This window comes from Parus major, chromosome 14 (genome assembly GCF_001522545.3).
Source record: "Parus major isolate Abel chromosome 14, Parus_major1.1, whole genome shotgun sequence".
In the NCBI taxonomy this organism is placed as follows: domain Eukaryota; kingdom Metazoa; phylum Chordata; class Aves; order Passeriformes; family Paridae; genus Parus; species Parus major.
The window spans coordinates 11,956,021-11,972,837 of NC_031783.1; the positions used below are offsets into that span (position 1 = coordinate 11,956,021).

At 50.8% G+C, this 16,817-nt stretch overlaps 1 protein-coding gene across 1 annotated transcript; it reads left to right on the forward strand.

Moving 5' to 3' along the window:
• Positions 1–221: 221 nt before the first annotated feature.
• Positions 222–16,182, forward strand: AMZ1 (archaelysin family metallopeptidase 1). The gene is made up of 7 exons (XM_015643428.2): positions 222–301; positions 7,844–8,163; positions 8,792–8,959; positions 9,805–9,933; positions 10,273–10,436; positions 11,848–12,024; positions 15,477–16,182. The coding sequence occupies exons 2-7, from the start codon at positions 7,860–7,862 to the stop codon at positions 16,044–16,046; spliced, it is 1,512 nt and encodes a 503-aa protein (XP_015498914.1). The 5' UTR covers positions 222–301; positions 7,844–7,859; the 3' UTR covers positions 16,047–16,182.
• Positions 16,183–16,817: the final 635 nt, after the last annotated feature.

Here is a 16,817-nt window from a genome sequence, read left to right on the forward strand (position 1 = left end):
TCCCCCCCGTGTCCCTCGGGCCCGCTCTCTCCCCGCGGGCGCCCCCCGTGGTTGCCCCGCTCTCTGCAGGAGGCGGCTCTGCGCTCCCGCTCGGCGAATCCCGCGGGCTCCCAGCGGCAGGGCCGGGCCCCCCTTTGCTCCCCCTTTTCTTCCTCCTCCTCCTCCTCCTCCTCCTCCTGCTGCTGCTGCTGCTCCTCCTGCCGCCGCCGCCGCCGCTGCCGGGCTCCGCTCCGCCTCGCCAGCCCCGAGCCGGGTGCCCCGGCCGCTCCTCCCGGCCTCCGCAGTCCCGGCCCGGCGGGCGGTGAGTCCTGTCCTGTCCCCCCGGGCAGATCGGGGGGTGGCGGGGTCGCCTCACCGCGGGAGGGCACGGTCAGGCGGGAAGGGGAATCCGGGCGGCCCCGGCGGGCCGGGGCATCTCCCGGGACCGTGGGCATCGCCCCCGGGGTGACGGGCACCGCTCCGGGGTGAGGGCGGCCGCGCTCGGGGCATCTCCCGGGGTGATGGGCAGCGCTTCCCCGGCCACGGATCGCTCGGCGGGTGATGGTGGCTGTGCTCGGGGCATCCTTCCCCGGTGGCGGCGGGTCACGCTTTAGGGTGTCCCCCTCCGGGGGCTGGTGGCCGCGTTCGGGGCATCTCCCGCCGGGGATTGAGGACTGCTCTCCGGCCATCATCAGCCCCCAGGGGTCCTGCCCGGGCACTCCTGGTGCACCCTGCCGGGGCTTTGCGGTGCCGGAGGCTGGGCTCGGTGTTCGTGCTTGGTGCATCGTCCCAGAGTGCTGGGGGACTTGTTCCCTCCCTGCACACCCACCCGTGTGATTCCCGCACCGGGGACCAGCATCAACAGCCCCTTTCCCACATCAGCTGTGCCGGGGGGTGTTCAGGTGTCCCAGGAGCAGCGCCTGCTTCTGCAGCCCTTCCAGAACGTGCCTCGTACGCAGCAAGCCTCCGGCCGGCAGCGCCGGCTGCTGCTCAGGGTACAGCCGGCCCCTACGGAACCGTGGGGCTCTGGCGATGTCCCCCCAGACACGCTGGCTGTAGTGATACCTTGGAGCCCCCTCCTTCTCCTCGGCTGTGAAATGCCCACAAACGTCCCCGACCAGGCGGCACCACTTCAGAAGCACTTGGTGTGCTGGGAGGAGGAGGAGGAGGCACCGCGTTCCCTTTTTACTGCGGGATGAGGCACTTTGATACCGCCCGTGCTCCAGGGAATAGCCACCCTTAGCCGTACCTGTTTGGGAGTTCATCCGTATGGAAAACGCAGCCGCTTTCCTGGCTAACACCGGGGTTGTCTCGCAGAGACCATTTAGTCTGTCTAGACAAGTATGATGAAGAGCAAAGTGCCTGGAGCTCTGAGTGATTAGAGCTCGGCTATCTCTGCAGTGCTACGTTTGTTGTACAGCTCTGATAGATGCTGCTCCGTGCTTTTGGATCTCTGGTTAGCAAGTGCACAGCACGCAGACATGGATTGTGGAGGATTATTTCATGTCAGAGCCAGGGAAGGAGCACACAGCCAGCCCTTCATCACATGTGTGCATGGGAGAAGCATCACAGGCAGTTGAACCAGACTAAAATGAACAGAGAAAACTCTGAAAATGGTGAATAGATGGGGGAGGAGGGGAAAGGCACAAACTGCCAGCTCACTTTCTGGAGGGTAGCACAGAGAAGTTCATGAATGTTTGTGTGACACTTAGAGAGCCTCAAATAGCAGGCACTGAAAAATAGGGTAGTGCTTTGTACAAGCACAGAATAAATAAAATCTGCAGAAGAGAAGGCTGAAACGAGGGATAATGTATGTCCTCAGTACATATTAAAATGAGCAGAGCATATTGAGACAGCAGGCTTTAACATAAAACAAAATCAAGGGCAAAGTGGATGTGTATGTGTTCTTAAATACTTAAGAACACTTAAATAAGAATATTTAAATAAGGAAATGGATGCATCTGTCTCCATCTTAGGTTTTTAATGACCTTTACAAATCTTGTCTTTCACCTTGCAAACCTTTTTTGCATATTGTTGAGCTGTCCATCTAACTTGCCCAGCAGTCCAAGTTAATTAATGAGGCAGATTCCTGGGAGGCCAAACTTCCAGGACTGAATCTTGCAGCAGTAACATATCAATCGCAGTTCCAATAGGACAGGCAGATTCTCCTCCTGGTAAATGCATGTGTGAATCCCTGAAGGTTTCCACAGCACCAGGAATGACTCTTCTCAAGACCATCTGTTTCTGAGGCACAGACATATTCTAGAGGCATTACACACAAATATTATTGGGGTCTGGCACTGCGTGAGGCCAGAAGGCTTTATGTGAGTTTATGGGCTGGAACACACAGATCTGACTCACTGCTCTGTGGCCACTTAATGCCAAGCAGACAGAGGATGCCAGAGCTCCATGGGGGTGCTGGTACAGGGCTGAGAAGGTCCAGAATGGATTTTCTCTGTGAGTAGAGGGGATTGATTCTGAAAACTGCTGAGTGTCTCAAAACCAGGTCTGAACCCAGCCAAACAGATTTGGTGTGACCCCAGGAGCTGAGCCTACCCAGCAGCAAAGCCTTGGTCTGTGTGAGAGGCTGTCTTGAGCTCCTCGAGGAAGGAGCTGGACCAGTGAGAATTTTATTTGGAGAAGAGCTTCTCAGTCAAGGAAAATCTCTTTCTACACATGTCAACAAATAAATTGAGAAAATTGCTTTCAGGCTGTCATCAGTGCAATACTGGGAAGTGCTGGGAAGGAGAGGCTGATCCTGGAGCAGCAGGAGCAGACACCAAGTGCAAATCTCAGGGAAAGAGCTATTAAGCAACTGGAGCATGTGCTGATAATTAGTTATCGCTGGTTATGTTTGCTCTGGGCTTTTCATTTCTGTCGACTTGCGATGAATTTCCTGCACTATCACCACTTGTTTACATTACAGCACCTAACAAAGGTAATTAATCAGTGCTAAGAGACCCTGCTAATGTCCCTCTGACATCCAAAGAGCCGGGTTAAGTCAGTCTGCCTCCAAATACTTTACAAGAGCTGAGAGGGGAATGGAACAGAGGGAATCTCCTTCTGTGCATGTGCAGTGCCTATGGGAGAGTCAGAGCTAGAAATTGTTTAAAAGTTGGTTAATAAAATAAATAACTTTAGAACGACCAACTTTAAAAAAAAATACAATCTCTGCAATGTTAGGGTCAAATTTTGTACAATACCAAATTAATCCATAATGCACTGAGTGCCCTTTCTGGACCTGTACATGGAATTTCTGCACACAAGACCGTCCCTGTCTAGTCAGAATATCCCAAATGAACTCACACTGTATGATATTGCCTTGGCCTTTGAGAATCAGGCTGTTACTGTCAGCCCCAGGCATTTCTATCCAAGAAAGCAATGTCAATATATTAGAGAATAAATGACATATCTATGAATTACAAACAGAATAATTCATAGGTAATTTTCAATTACAGAGAATAATTTATATGTGTCTGATTTGCAAAGAGAATTATTTATGAGTAACCTGAATTGCCCATGAAGCACATTAACAGGTTATTGTGGGAAAGGGAGTCTACAGACTGCTCACGTGTCACGTGCTGAGCCTGGATTTTGGGGCGTTTCTTATGCAAAGACACATCACAAAAATAAAATCTGTCAGATTCCATAATAAACAGATTTGTGTAGTGTGCCCAATCTGATCTGAAACCTCTGAGTGGTGCTGAAAGCCAGACTCAGGGAGCGTGTTGGAGCTCCTGCCTTGAGGAGCACCACAAGCAGAAAGGCCACAGCTGGGGTCCTGTAACATAATCCTTGGAAAAGGTTGTTTTTCCAGGAGCAGACAAGGAGCCAAGTGCCAGAATCATTGGGTTGTTTGTGTCTCCTCTGCCCTGTGTGGAGGTGATGATGGATGATATGAAATATGCAAATAACAGAGAAAAAGAGGAGGATCTCCATGGACTGGATGAGATTCCCAGCACAGGCTCCTTCCCTGCCCCTGGATCCTGCAGGTGCCAGAGCACAGGCACGTGTTCCATCCTGCACACAGGGATGCTGCTCTTTGTATCACGGAATCTCTGAGGTTGGAAAAGACCTCCAAGACCATCCAACCTCCATGGACTTATGGTCCAACACAGGTGCTCCTGGTTTAGGAAAAATTACAATGTTAGCAAATGGCTGTGAGATAGAACTACAAAATATGTGTTGGGAACAGGATGTTTTCTTAATCATAAAGTAAGAAATGGCACAGGAGTGGATGTGGACAGTGTCTCCACTTGCAGCAGATAATCTCTATTATTTTGCTTAAAGCATTTTCTCAAGTTCAACCACAAATTACTGGCCTTTGAAACAAAAGGAGCTATTTTCTCCTCCCCAGGACTTGCTGGCCAGGTCCTACAGCTTGTCATTGAACAAGGGGCCAAATCAGCTTCTTTTAAGGCAAGGCATCTTCCAAAATACCTGAAGGGCAGAAGGATGCATTGGTGTTTGTAGTTCTTCATCCCCACCTTGGCATCTTAAAACCTGAGTTGGGAAAGAAACTATGCAAGCCAAAGTGCCATTCCCTCCTGAGGAACTGCCTCAGGGAGTTACACCAGGCACCCTCAGCACAAGACCTAAAAATTACAAAGCCCTGTTGCTCTGCTCCACTTAATGAAACACCATATCCATATATCAGACCAAGACAAACAGCATCTGCTATGGCTAATGTGGTAAAAGAGCTTCTTTTTTCAACCATTAAAGTTGATCCATAAAATTTTTCTGAAACACTGATTTTCTCTGATGAAGAATTTTAGAAAAGTTTACTAAAGAGGAGTAATTGTCTTGGATTTGGAGAGTGTAATGGGTTGCTGCTGTTCTGTTGGAAGCAAAGCCAGACCCTCCAGGAGAAGGAGGCACATGTCATTCCAGACTGAATTCCTGCAAATGCATTCCTGTGCCTGAGCTTTTCAACCACTAAAGCGTCGTCATGGGCACCCCTGGGCATGAGGAACACCACAAAACACCCATGGTCACAGCTGGGAATGTCTGGAGCTGGGTGAATGTCCCCTTTTAGGAAGTCTAGGGAAACAATGTATATCCCATAGCTTTGGGCTCCCACTGTATTCCACGAGGGAGCCTGGGGGGAACACTTATTACAAGACTGTGCACTCATTGTGTTTATAGTCTCATACATCCACTCTTTGCTGGTTCCCATTTAGCAGAGAAAAATCCATTCATTTTCTAACCAGCTCCTCCTCCCCAGACCAACGCTGCAGTTATTGCCTGAAACGTTAATGAAGGCAGCTCATGCTTCCAGAAATTTTTAAATTCAACTCCTTTAACATGCCCTGGACCAAGTGCAAAGTCTCTTTCTTGACTTGCACTAGGCAGGAAGCAGCTCACAGCATCCTGTCCTCAGGGAGTTGAATATTGCTGAGTTCCCGAGTGAAAGCTCTGTAATCACCAGGAGAAAGATGCTTGTATTTAAAGGTTGTGCAGAACAAGTGAAATCTTGTCCATTAGGAAAATGCCAATCTTCACCCTAATCCAGGGCAAAACTCCTGATGACCTGCTGGGGTCAGACTCTCACTTTGTCCTCCCAAATCTGGAAGCAAGTCAGAAATGTAGAGACTTGGGTCATGAAGTACAGAGCAACCTCACACAAACCCTTGTAAAAACCAGGTGGAGCAATTTGGAGAATTTTGGGTAGCAAGAAGAGCTGAGAAAGTGTCACACATTTTTTTCTTAACTTTCACTGGATTAGGCCCCTTGTACCACTTCAGATACCCCCCGTGCCACCTGCTGTCAGCCTTTAATGAGAGTGAAATACAAAGCTTGCAAAAATGAAAGAAAACTGCTTATCCACTCCCTCTCCAAGCTACACACACTTAGAGACAAAAAAGATCACACTAAATGAGCCCTTGTAAGGAATACCAATACATACACAGCTCTTCCCAAGGGTTAGATGAGAAAGAATTCAGTGTTAATTTTAATGGGCTGCCACTTTCCTCTTACCGTGCAAACCACCTCTGCATAACTGAGGAGAGGCTTTGGCTCATTTTGGTACTACTTTTTTTAAATATTGAATTTTCTTAATTGTATTGCTGTCCTCAGGGGCCACTGCATGCCACTTACCTGGCAGAACTAGGCTGCAGACCTACTTAAATTGTAGGCTTAATCAGTTCCTCCTTAAAATATTTAATTTTTTTATTCCTGTGATTGAATGCTGCTGCTAGAGCATCATTCAATCACATCAGAAGCCTAAGCATCAGAAGCTTAGGCTTCTGATGGACAGATGGTCAGCAGCTGATGCATTTAGTGTCCACCCAGAAAGTTTTTCTGTCTCTTTTTAAGTTACTATGAACTTGCCTAGAAGAAGGTAACACTTATTCCTAGAAACCCTGGGCTTTTGTGCATATACCCCCTGAATTTCTCATTCTGCTGTGAACAGGTGGAGCACTTACCTGTGGTAGGCAAAAAGCCCAAAGCACTGCTCCAAAATGCTCCAGTCCTGCTTGGCGTGATCCCCTTACAAAAAGGAAAAATCCAGACATAGATCAGTCACAGGGGCTGTGCTTTGTTTCCTCTTTCTCTTCCCTCCCCCCAAGGTGTTCACTGGCACCTCCCCAAGTGCATAAACTGCAGTGGGAAATAAGTGCTTGACTTCTACAGCTTTGGGGAACACCACCCTTAGAAAGGACCCTGGAGAAGATATTTCCAGGATGCTCCAAATTAGTTTCTTTGTGCTGCAGGCTTTCATTTCCTTTTTATTTACCACTTGACATCATCCCCAGCGTTGCTGATGCTAACACAGTGTGACATGAAGCTGTTCACAAAGGGACATGATGGCAATGGGCCCGAGCGTGTCCTGCTAGAGAGGCACCACCAGCACACGCGAGCCTCGCACAGCAAGCCCCACCTTGTCTGGGCAAACCCCCCCAAATCCTGCAGCCTGACAACAGCACTGGGAGCCAGCAGATACCCTGGGATAGCACCTAGGATTAAAAGGTGTTAGAGGGAATTGTCACCAGAGAACAGCTGCTTTCACTGGTGTCAGGTAAGTCAGAAGCTTAGGCTTCTGATGGACAGATAAAGACCAATACCAACCTCTTTGTTCCTGACATGGACCTATTCCAAAGAGCGTGGTTTATCCCAAGCAAATAGGAGCACCACCTTTCCACACCCTACAGGGTCCAGTGCAACCAGCTGCACAACACCCAGAAGTGTTTCCTATCTGATTGGGGCTTCAGGATAGAGCACCAAAAAACCCCAAACCAGTCAAACCATCTGGTTTACTCCAGATGCCAGGCAGCATTTTAGGACTGTGCGCTCTTTGAGCACCATCTCCTGGCACAGGGTCTCTGAGCCCGTGACACTCCTGGGGACGTGGAGAACCCCAGAACAGGTGCTCCCACATGAAGTGTAGGGCTCCAGGCCAGTACAGTGTGCAGTGTTCACAGCCTCCCACCAAACCCACTGTGGGGATATTGGCGCACGCTGCTGCGAGGGCCGAGCTGAGGAGGTTTCCCGTCCCTGGTGAGGCCGAGCTGAGGAGGTTTCCCGTCCCTGGTGAGGCCGAGCTGAGGAGGTTTCCCATCCCTGNCTGGTGAGGCCGAGCTGAGGAGGTTTCCCGTCCCTGGTGAGGCCGAGCTGAGGAGGTTTCCCATCCCTGGTGAGGCCGAGCTGAGGAGGTTTCCCATCCTGGTGAGGCCGAGCTGAGGAGGTTTCCCATCCTGGTGAGGCCGAGCTGAGGAGGTTTCCCATCCCTGGTGAGGCCGAGCTGAGGAGGTTTCCCGTCCCTGGTGAGGCCGAGCTGAGGAGGTTTCCTGTCCCTGGTGAGGCCGAGCTGAGGAGGTTTCCCGTCCTGGCGAGGCCTGGCGCTGATGGCTGTCCCCTCCCGCAGGCAGCGGTGCCCCGCGATGCTGCAGTGCAAACACGCGCAGGAGTTCAGCTTCGGGCCCCGCGCTCTGAAGGACGCGCTCATCTCCACCGACCCCGCGCTGCAGGAGCTCTACGCCAAGGCCTTCTCCAGGGCGGAGAAGCTGTTCCTGTCCGAGGCCTACAACCCCCAGCGCACGCTATTCTGCACGCTGCTCATCCGCACGGCCTTCGACTGGCTGCTCAGCCACCCCGATGCCCCCGAGGACTTTGAGACCTTCTACCACGCCGTGCTGAGGAGGAAGCAGAACTTCTGTCGAAAGCACATTTACCTGCAGCCCATAGGTAATGGGGGGATCTTCACTGGGCTGTCTGGAGAGAGACAGGAGGGTGGTGGGTGGTGTGGAGCGCTGCTGACACCCTCCTCTAAGGACTCAGCTGCAAATGCGATGGCCATAGCAAAGACAAGTGTAACAGGCAAGGCTCTGACATGCCCCCAGCCCAGAGTCACAAGCCATGCTGGTAGGCCTGCCATACAAATGGTATATGTGCCCCTGGGTGAGGCTTGCTGAGAATTTATGAATATATGTATATCAAAGTATGAAACAATGCTGGAAAAACCAGCATTTCTGGAGGTCTGTCTCTGATGGTTCATTAAACACAGCCACCCATTCCCACGTTAATCATTCTGCGCAACTTAAACAGGAGACAACCTTCCAGCACATCTGCTCTGCTAATGAAAACATACTAATGCTTTGAGCAACCTCTCAGAAAGAGCTCCCGCTTCTCCTCTATATCCAAAACCATCCAGAGGTGTCCACCACACCCCAAAGTAAGCAATGAACTCAGAATGAACCAGCCTGCGCCTGCCCCAGCTGCTGTGGCCAGTGCCACGAAACCCCTTCAGACCCAATGTTCACCCTGGATGAACATTACCAGTTTTAGAGACTGGTAACAGTGTTTCTCTCCTCAGATTTAATTGAAGGGCCTGCTGGGCTCTCACTGCTGGATTCCCTCCAGAGCTGTGTGGAGTCTTTTTTCCTGGGTCTGCGTGTGAAGTGCCTTCCCTCCATCCCAGTCTCTTCCATCCACTGCTGCTTCCGCCACAGCCGGGACTCGGACAGGGTGCAGCTCCACGCAGGTGAGGAAGGACCTGGCAGCAGGGGACCCACAGACACCAGCCTGGCACACGGGCACGAGTTCTCTCTTAGGAAATGCCTGACACAGCCCTTCATTGCCTGAGCTGGGAGGGGATGAGGAAGGGAGTGAAAAGGGAGAAATCCTGTTCCCATGGAAAGCCCAGAGCTCTGAGGCTGGAAACAGGAATAAAAAACAAAGTGACTTTCATCATATTTTCCTCTGCTGTTTGTATTTTTCAGTGCTATTATTTTAGGTCCAGCTCTGCAAAGCGATCAGATCAGCTCTGCGGGAAGGCTCTGTTGATTTGGTGCAATCATGGTCTCCCATCCCCTGTCCAGAGCCAAAGTAAATTATTGGCCTGGGTGGTGTAGGAGGGGAACTCACAGGCCCTTCATGATAGGAAATTTGGGTTCAAGTGTCAGTTCCCCAGGGGACAGGGTTTGCAGGCTGCCAAGCTCACACTGCACAAACATCCACCTGGAATGAGATGTTTGCAGGTTCCGTGGGCAGCACATGCTCAGCACAGACCCAGCACTGCAGCCCTGGGGCTATTCCAGGTCAGTTCTGAAATGCCTGTAGGGAAATTCTGCTCCCAGGTGCTCATTTCATGGGTTAGTACTGCTTGGGTTTAACTCTGTGCTCAGCACCACTTCTGAAGTCAAGTCTTCTCTGATGTGAGTGGTGGGCTACACAGTCATGGTTCTCCACCTGAGATGATGAATCCAGCAGCTCTGCCTGCCTGTGGGCTTGGATTACATCCTCCTCCCCATCAGCAGCAGAAATTCTGGCTCCTACGCCCTCCAGGGTTTCTTCATTTAAATGAACATCTCTCTTGTATTTGTCCAGATGGGATCCTGAATTTCCTGAAGAACAACAAGCCCATGGATGCACTGTGTGTCCTTGGACTTACCCTGCTGGACCTTTACCCATGTGAGACCTGGAGCTTCACATTCAGCAAATTCCTGCCAGGACAAGGTGGGATTGGAGTCCCATGGTGATCTAGCACAGTGTGTGACTGAGGCACTCCTGTACCAAAAAGCCCTTCCCTGTGAGACTGGAATAGGCAAATCTTACCCTTAACACATTATTCCCTGATAAGAGGAACTAGATTTTCCCAGTGTGAAATTAGGGGGATCAGGGCTCCTGATCCAGACAGAGGTAACTGAGGTGATACAAACCTTTTGGGGAGTGGGTCTCATCACAGCCTGTGTGCTCAGCTGGACTGTGCTCCCACAGCTGTGTTTTCATGCTGCCTAAGGTGAGAGACACTTGTCAAAGAGCAGATACCTGACTTGTACTCCCCTCTCTTCACAGAAGTGGGAGTCTGCAGCTTTGCCAGGTTTTCTGGGGATTTCCCCCAGGCTGGTTGTAGCAGCTTGAACCCACCCACGCAGAAGGAAGAGCTGTGTGAAGTCAGCAAGGAGGGCAGAGACCGGACCTTGCAGTTCAGCGCCCAGGAGATGGTCCAGTGCTGTAAGGTAGGACCAGCAAGCTCCTGCACCCTGTGCTTCTTCCTGTGTAGGGCTAAATGTTTCAGGCCAGGGCATAATCCATAATGCCTCAGCCCAGTGAAGCAGCCATGGGACTGCTCCCAGAAGCACAGGCAGTCACAGCCACATCCACACTGAATTCAGACATAAAGGACTTGCATTTTAGTGCACTGCATGGACAACTCCTGGTCCCTTCACCACTGAAGCAAATGACATCAGTTATGGGGAGGCTACAGGACTTGCCTCAGAATCACAGAATGGTTTGGGTTGGGAGGGACTTTAAGGACCATCTTGTCCCAGACCCCTTACACTAAACCAGGTGATGTCATAGAGCAGCACTGAAACAACCCTGCCCAGCTCCCAGGCTCGTGCTTGGGTAATGCTGAGTATTTTTCTTGTCAGGTACAGCAGGGCTGATACAGTATTTGGAGGTTAATCAGAATATCTGCTGGAGCTGTGTGTAATTAATGGATGGCTGTGAAGGGTGAGGGTCCTCCTCAGACATTGGTATCTGTAAAGGGGAAGGCTCCCTGTGCCAGACCTGTTACGTGGATGGATGAGAACAACACCTCAGCCAAGTTTGCACATCTATTGATATGCAGATGCCCTTAAACCTCACCTCCAACACATGCTCTTCAGGAGTGCTGTCCTCCCTCATCCCAACAATTGCCATATTCCAGCTCTGCTTCCAGTGTTCCTCCCAAAGCTGGCCCACACAGAGCAGTCACACCAGCACCTTCAAAGCCATTTCCCTTTGCTCCCCTGGTGTTTGCTCAGGATTTTCTAGTTTGAGGTCTCTTCCAGTAGTAATTTCAAATGATATTAAGTGTCAATGGGAGGAGGAGAGGAATCCTCCATCCTCAGCCTTTCCACAGTTGCCAATTCCCAAGGCAGTCATGCTTGGCCAGCTGACTCCAGCTCAGTTTTTTGCTTTGGCACAAATGCTAATGGAGTCTGTTCTGGAAGGATCCAGATCTGTTATTGCCAACAGCTTCTTGCACATTTCTCACACAGGCTGTGATGCTCTTTTCAGGCCCCAGTGGGACTGCTTTTCCTCCTTAAAAAAACCCTAAAACAACAAAAAAACCTCCAAACACCACATTGTCCTTGGGGAAGAGCAGCAGCAGCACTGTCCCACAGCTCTAAACACGCTGCCTACAGGGCTTCCCACATCTGCCTTACCCACACCCACTCCTCCTTCTCCACAACACAAACACGGAGCTGGGAAGGGGCAAGTTCTCTGATCACCATGGAAAAGCCTAGGCTGGAGGAGTGCCACTGCTGAGCAAGAGGTTGGTCAGACTACCAGGGAGCAGGGAAGGTGGAACAGCAGAGGAGGAAGAGGAGGCAGGAGAAACAGGAATGACCACACACTGCTGTGATCTTTGCTTCCCTAAAGGTGACCTGCCACGAGATCTGCCACCTGATGGGGCTGGGGACGTGCCGCTGGCTGCAGTGCATCATGCAGGGTGCCCTGAGCCTGGACGAGGCCCTGCTGCGGCCCCTGGAGCCCTGCCCCATCTGCCTGAGGAAGCTGCAGCACGTCGTGGGCTTCAAACTCATCGAGCGCTACAGGGTGAGCCCCAAGCCCCCCGTCCCTCCTGGAGCAGGGGCAGGGCAGGACAGGCCCAGCCCAAAGCCCAGCCTTGAAGGTGCTGCAGCAGCGTGGTGAAGGCAGGAGATCTCAGGAGATCAGTGCCAGGTGCTGAGGCAGCAGCTCACACCCCAGCACAGGGGTGTTCTACACAGGCTCTGACCAGCAAAGCGCTTGGCACAAGCTCCAGGGATTTGGCTCTTCCCAGGGGACACTGCCACAGCCCAACCACACATTCCTAATCCCAAAAACAAGGTGGGGATGGCAGGCAGATAGCAAGCAGGAAAAGCAGGGAGTGCAGGGATTCCCACAGCTACGCCCTTTCCTGTGCCACCCTCGAGTTTTGCATCTCTGGGGCTGCTGGAAACAGGGAGGAAATATTATGTGTGTACTTTGCTGGAGCTCCTCTGTTTAAATTTATGAGAAAGGAGCCAAAATTATTACCCTCAATATGTGGAGGGTCCCAGAGGAGGTCCCCTCATCTTTTGTCTCTTCTCTCCTATCCATACCACTGCTAACACCACATTTAGACAGATCAGCAACAGTGCAAGAGCACCCTTAGCTCTTGAAGGGGTTTTCTACCTCTGCTGTCTAAAAAGCAGGATTCAGTAGCCAAATGTTTGGTGCAACAGTGTCCCCGTTCTCACCCAGCACTCATCTTCTCCCTGGTTGTAATTCCTGTCTGACACACATCATGTTCAGAGGCAGGATTTTCCATGGCTGCCTATTTTAAAGTCTGTGGGTTGTATTTGTAACAAGATACGAGCAGAGTGAGAAAGGAGATGCCTCTAGTTTCCATCAGTGTGGAATCAGATGCACAGAAGCATGGCAAAGAGTGTGGGGAAACACATTTTTTGTGGTTTTCTTACCTGTGGTGCTGCCAGACCCTTCTCTGGCTCTGTGGCTGTTTGGTCCCTACTTCTGTCTGAGAGGTGCCTAAATTGCTCAGACCACCAGAAGAATAAATTCTGCTATATTTAAACACCCAGCCTGTCAGCATCCAGCCAATGCTTTCTGGAAGAGAACTGCCACCTGCATTAATCGTTTCTAGAAATATTTTTGCCTTTACACCTGCAATAAATACTGTAATTGGCTCAGCATCCTCTGGTGACAGGGAATACAAACCTGAAGGGATGATGCACTTGCCAAATGTCACATCTGCTTCCTCAAGAAGGCAAAGCTCAACTAGATACAGTACAAGCTGCTGTAAGAGAGCTGTGATAATCTCTGTAAGAGGCTTTGCCATACTGTTGAGAGGAGACATAAATGCCAGAGATGAATTAAATAGTTAAGGAACCTGACAGAAGAGAGCAGAAAACATTTCAAGACAATAACAGAGAGCAAAGTTAACTTGCCAAGCATGTTAAGTGTAAGTCTGAAGTCACATTTCCTCTTGGAAAACTATCACATATCCCCACCTGCCACAAAACAGCTTCAGACACTCATAATAACCACAGGAAATGCCAGAAGCGAGCTGTGCCTCAGCAGCAGCAGGTAACACTGCTCAGATCTGCAACTGAGCCATGGTTTGGAGCAGAGGAGCACGTGGGGCAGGAAACCAGTCCTTATGCAGCAGAAAGAGCTCCTCAACTTATTTATCTGAGTTGCACTCAGAACCACACTCCATTTTTCATTCCAGCTGCTTATTCCAGCATGAGTCATTTTGAAAACTGAAAGCAAGTTAATTGTCCTGGTGTTTCCCCACCACAATCAACATTTGCACATTTCCACCTGCTGCTTGTGCAGCATCCCAGGCTGTCCTCATGCAGCTGGATGAGTTTGCTGTGGCCACACACACAGACAGCAGGTCTTAGTGACATCATTGGGGTGGACATCCACTTCAGCCGCTCTTGCCTGCAGGTAAACAAAACCCACACAGAGCTCATCCCTTCCTGGTTAAACAGGAGAACTTAAGAGGCTGCAGCCCTCCAAACCCACCCAAAGTTCAAATGAATAAGCCACCCAAAGGATGAGAGAGACTGAAGGGATTCTGGGAATTCAGGTAGCGATCCTGAGTCAATCATTCCTTTTTTTGCCTTGCATAACCCAAATGTACCGTTGGAAAATCCACATCTCCACAGCCTTTTTTCTTCTTGGTAATTGGGCTAGGTTGCAATTGGGATTCCTTCCCAGATTCGCTATTCTTGGGAATTTAGAGCCATTACAAAATCATGGGCTGCTTGCAGCTTTCCAGTAGCTTTGCTGTCCCCTTCACTAGCCCAGCTCCCACTGCAGCTTCTGGCACTGCCTTTGTTGGACAAAGCCAGAGGGAGGGAAGGGCTGCTGGAGGTGGGAGGAGGCAGGAGAAAAGTTGTCCCTTTACAATTTTTCTTGCCCCAGAGAGAGGGGGCAGGGTGGATAAGCTAAGCTGAAAGAGTCCATTTTATTCCTGTACAAAATTCTTCCCCGAGGCTCCATGCTCAGACTGAAATGAGAAGCAGGGCCGATTTCTCCCACCCACTCAATTTGAGCTCTTTATCCTTTCTGTCACTTGCCTGAAGAGAGAGCAATAGAGGAGGGAAGGGGGAGGAAGCAGCAGGGGGCTGTGAGAGAAGGGAGCTCCACAGGGCTGGGAATCTCCTGCCTGCTCCCCCTGAGCTGAGCAGGGATGGATGCAGCTCTGTGCCTGGCACACCATGGGGACAGCCGGGCTAATCCTGTCACTGCCGAGCAACTGGCGGCTTTGCAAATGGATCACTGGGAGCTACAGAAAGTAAAGGTGGATAAATAGGCCACAAGAGTGTGAAAAACTGAAAAACATGCACAAAAAACTCCCAACACTGGAAACAAGGCAGACAAGATCACCTTTTACCCAGTGATAACTGGAGTACTGTGGTTCATTCCCTAAAGCATAAGGAACAAATGTGCCAGGAGCAACCTGTTATATGCCTCATTGTGGCATTTAGTATTTAAAAAGGAAATTGTCTCAGACATTTTCCTTTCATTAATTCTTTCCTAGAGCCAGCCTTCCCACTTGTTCATTTCAGCTCGGGAGGGGAAGAGCTATTCTTGGGAATAAAATGCACATTACCACAAGCATTAACAACATGATGAAACACAATTCTTCACCACTATCTCAGGAGCTTTTGTAATGAGAGTTTCCTCCAGAGAGACACTGGTTTGTCTCTCCTGGAACCACATTCACCAGCAGGGAGTGATCTGGTGCAGTTTTCTCCTACCATCTTCAGTAACAGGGCAGATAAAGTCCACATCTGACTGGAAGCAGCTCTGCTAAAGTCCGAGAAAATGGGACAAGAGAAAGCTCCTGCTTTGTAGGGTCACCAGGAGTTGTCTGAACCCATGGTCTGGCAGAGAGGACCATGGCAGCTACAGCAGAGCCACCCAAGATAAATAGGCTTACCTGGCAAACACTGGGGAAGGTGTAACTGGTGTCTCTTATCCTGAACAATGAAACCTTTCTCCTCTCACCACAGAAGCTCTATGCTTGGACACAGACTGTGCTGTCCACGTGGCCAAGGCAGGAGTCAGCAGAGCTGTCTGCCTCAGAGGACATCCCCCCGTTCAGCTCTGACTCTGGGATGTGCTGTGAGAACGACTCCGAGGCCGTGACCTCCCTGTCGGAGCCGCTGACCCCCGACACCTGCAGCCAGGGCCTGTCCATCGGGCTGGAGCTGGAGCAGGACGAGCAGCCGGGCTCACTGCCGGAGGCACAGAGCCAGCCCCGGCTCCCTGGGCACACCAAGGCCACGGACACCATCAAGGATTACGAGCTGTGGCTGGAGATGTGCATTGCTGCCCTGGAGAGGAACGTCTCTGAGGAGGAACTGGCTCAAGTGGACAAGACCGTGGATGCCCTGGCGAAGTGGGAAATGTTTACAGGCCAGCTGCCTGCTATGAGGAAGGACCTGCCCTTTGCTAGGGACAGCACCGGGCTACGCAAAGTTCTCGGGGACAAATTTTCCTCCTTGCGGAGGAAGCTGAGCTCCAGAAAACTGTCCAAGGGGGAGTCATCCCCTCAGCGCTGGCGGTGGGAGGACAATTAGGCTGGGGCTGCCTTGGGCCAGCTTTGCTCACACCACTGCCCGGCTTCCAGCCTTCCTCACCCCAAGCTGTTGCTGTCTCAGAGAAACAGCAGCTCCCCACAGGAATAAAAGGTGTTTTGTTTTCTGACATTGCTAACACAGTTTTGATGTGATTAGTTCTCTAAGGGTTTTTTTCCTGTGCTGGTCTAAATGACGCCACCACTGCACACCCACCTCAAGCCCCACGTAGCTGCTTTTATTTTCTTGGTCTGAAGTTGGCCAGGAAGAGGTCAGCCAGGTCCCCACTAAAGACTGAACATGCTCACACAGGAGCTTGGGCCATCTGAACAAACATGCAAATTAAACCAGGGCAGTTCCCCCACACAGAGAGCCCTTCTCTGCTTAGCACCTCAGTCCCCAGCACAGATGAGATTCTCCCTCTCATCTCCCCCTCACAAACACTCAGAGTGCTCCATTTGCTGCCCCAGCAGCTGGAGTTTGTGCTTAGCACAGGAACACAATCCAGGCTGATGGAGTCTCATTATGAACTGGGAGGAGATGGGCACAAAGTAAAACAGAAAGACCCCTGGCAGACTCTCAAGAGGATCTCCAGAGCTGCCTCAGTTCAAACAAAGCCAGGCTTGGAGTATGAGCTGGAACTACTCACATCCTCTGTAGACTGGCACAGGAGAGGAAACCTTTTGGAAACATTCACAGACTCATTGATTATTAATGTAAAAAGGGGAACCACACATGCACTCCTCTTTCTGCCTTGGAAAGTTTCGACCCTGG

Coding starts and splice junctions, on each gene's coding strand:
- AMZ1 (XM_015643428.2), top strand. CDS start 7,860: ATGCTGCAGTGCAAACACGCGCAGGAGTTCAGCTTCGGGCCCCGCGCT. Junction 9,934..10,272: donor CAAATTCCTGCCAGGACAAG/GTGGGATTGGAG, acceptor CTCTCTTCACAG/AAGTGGGAGTCTGCAGCTTT. Junction 10,437..11,847: donor AGATGGTCCAGTGCTGTAAG/GTAGGACCAGCA, acceptor GCTTCCCTAAAG/GTGACCTGCCACGAGATCTG.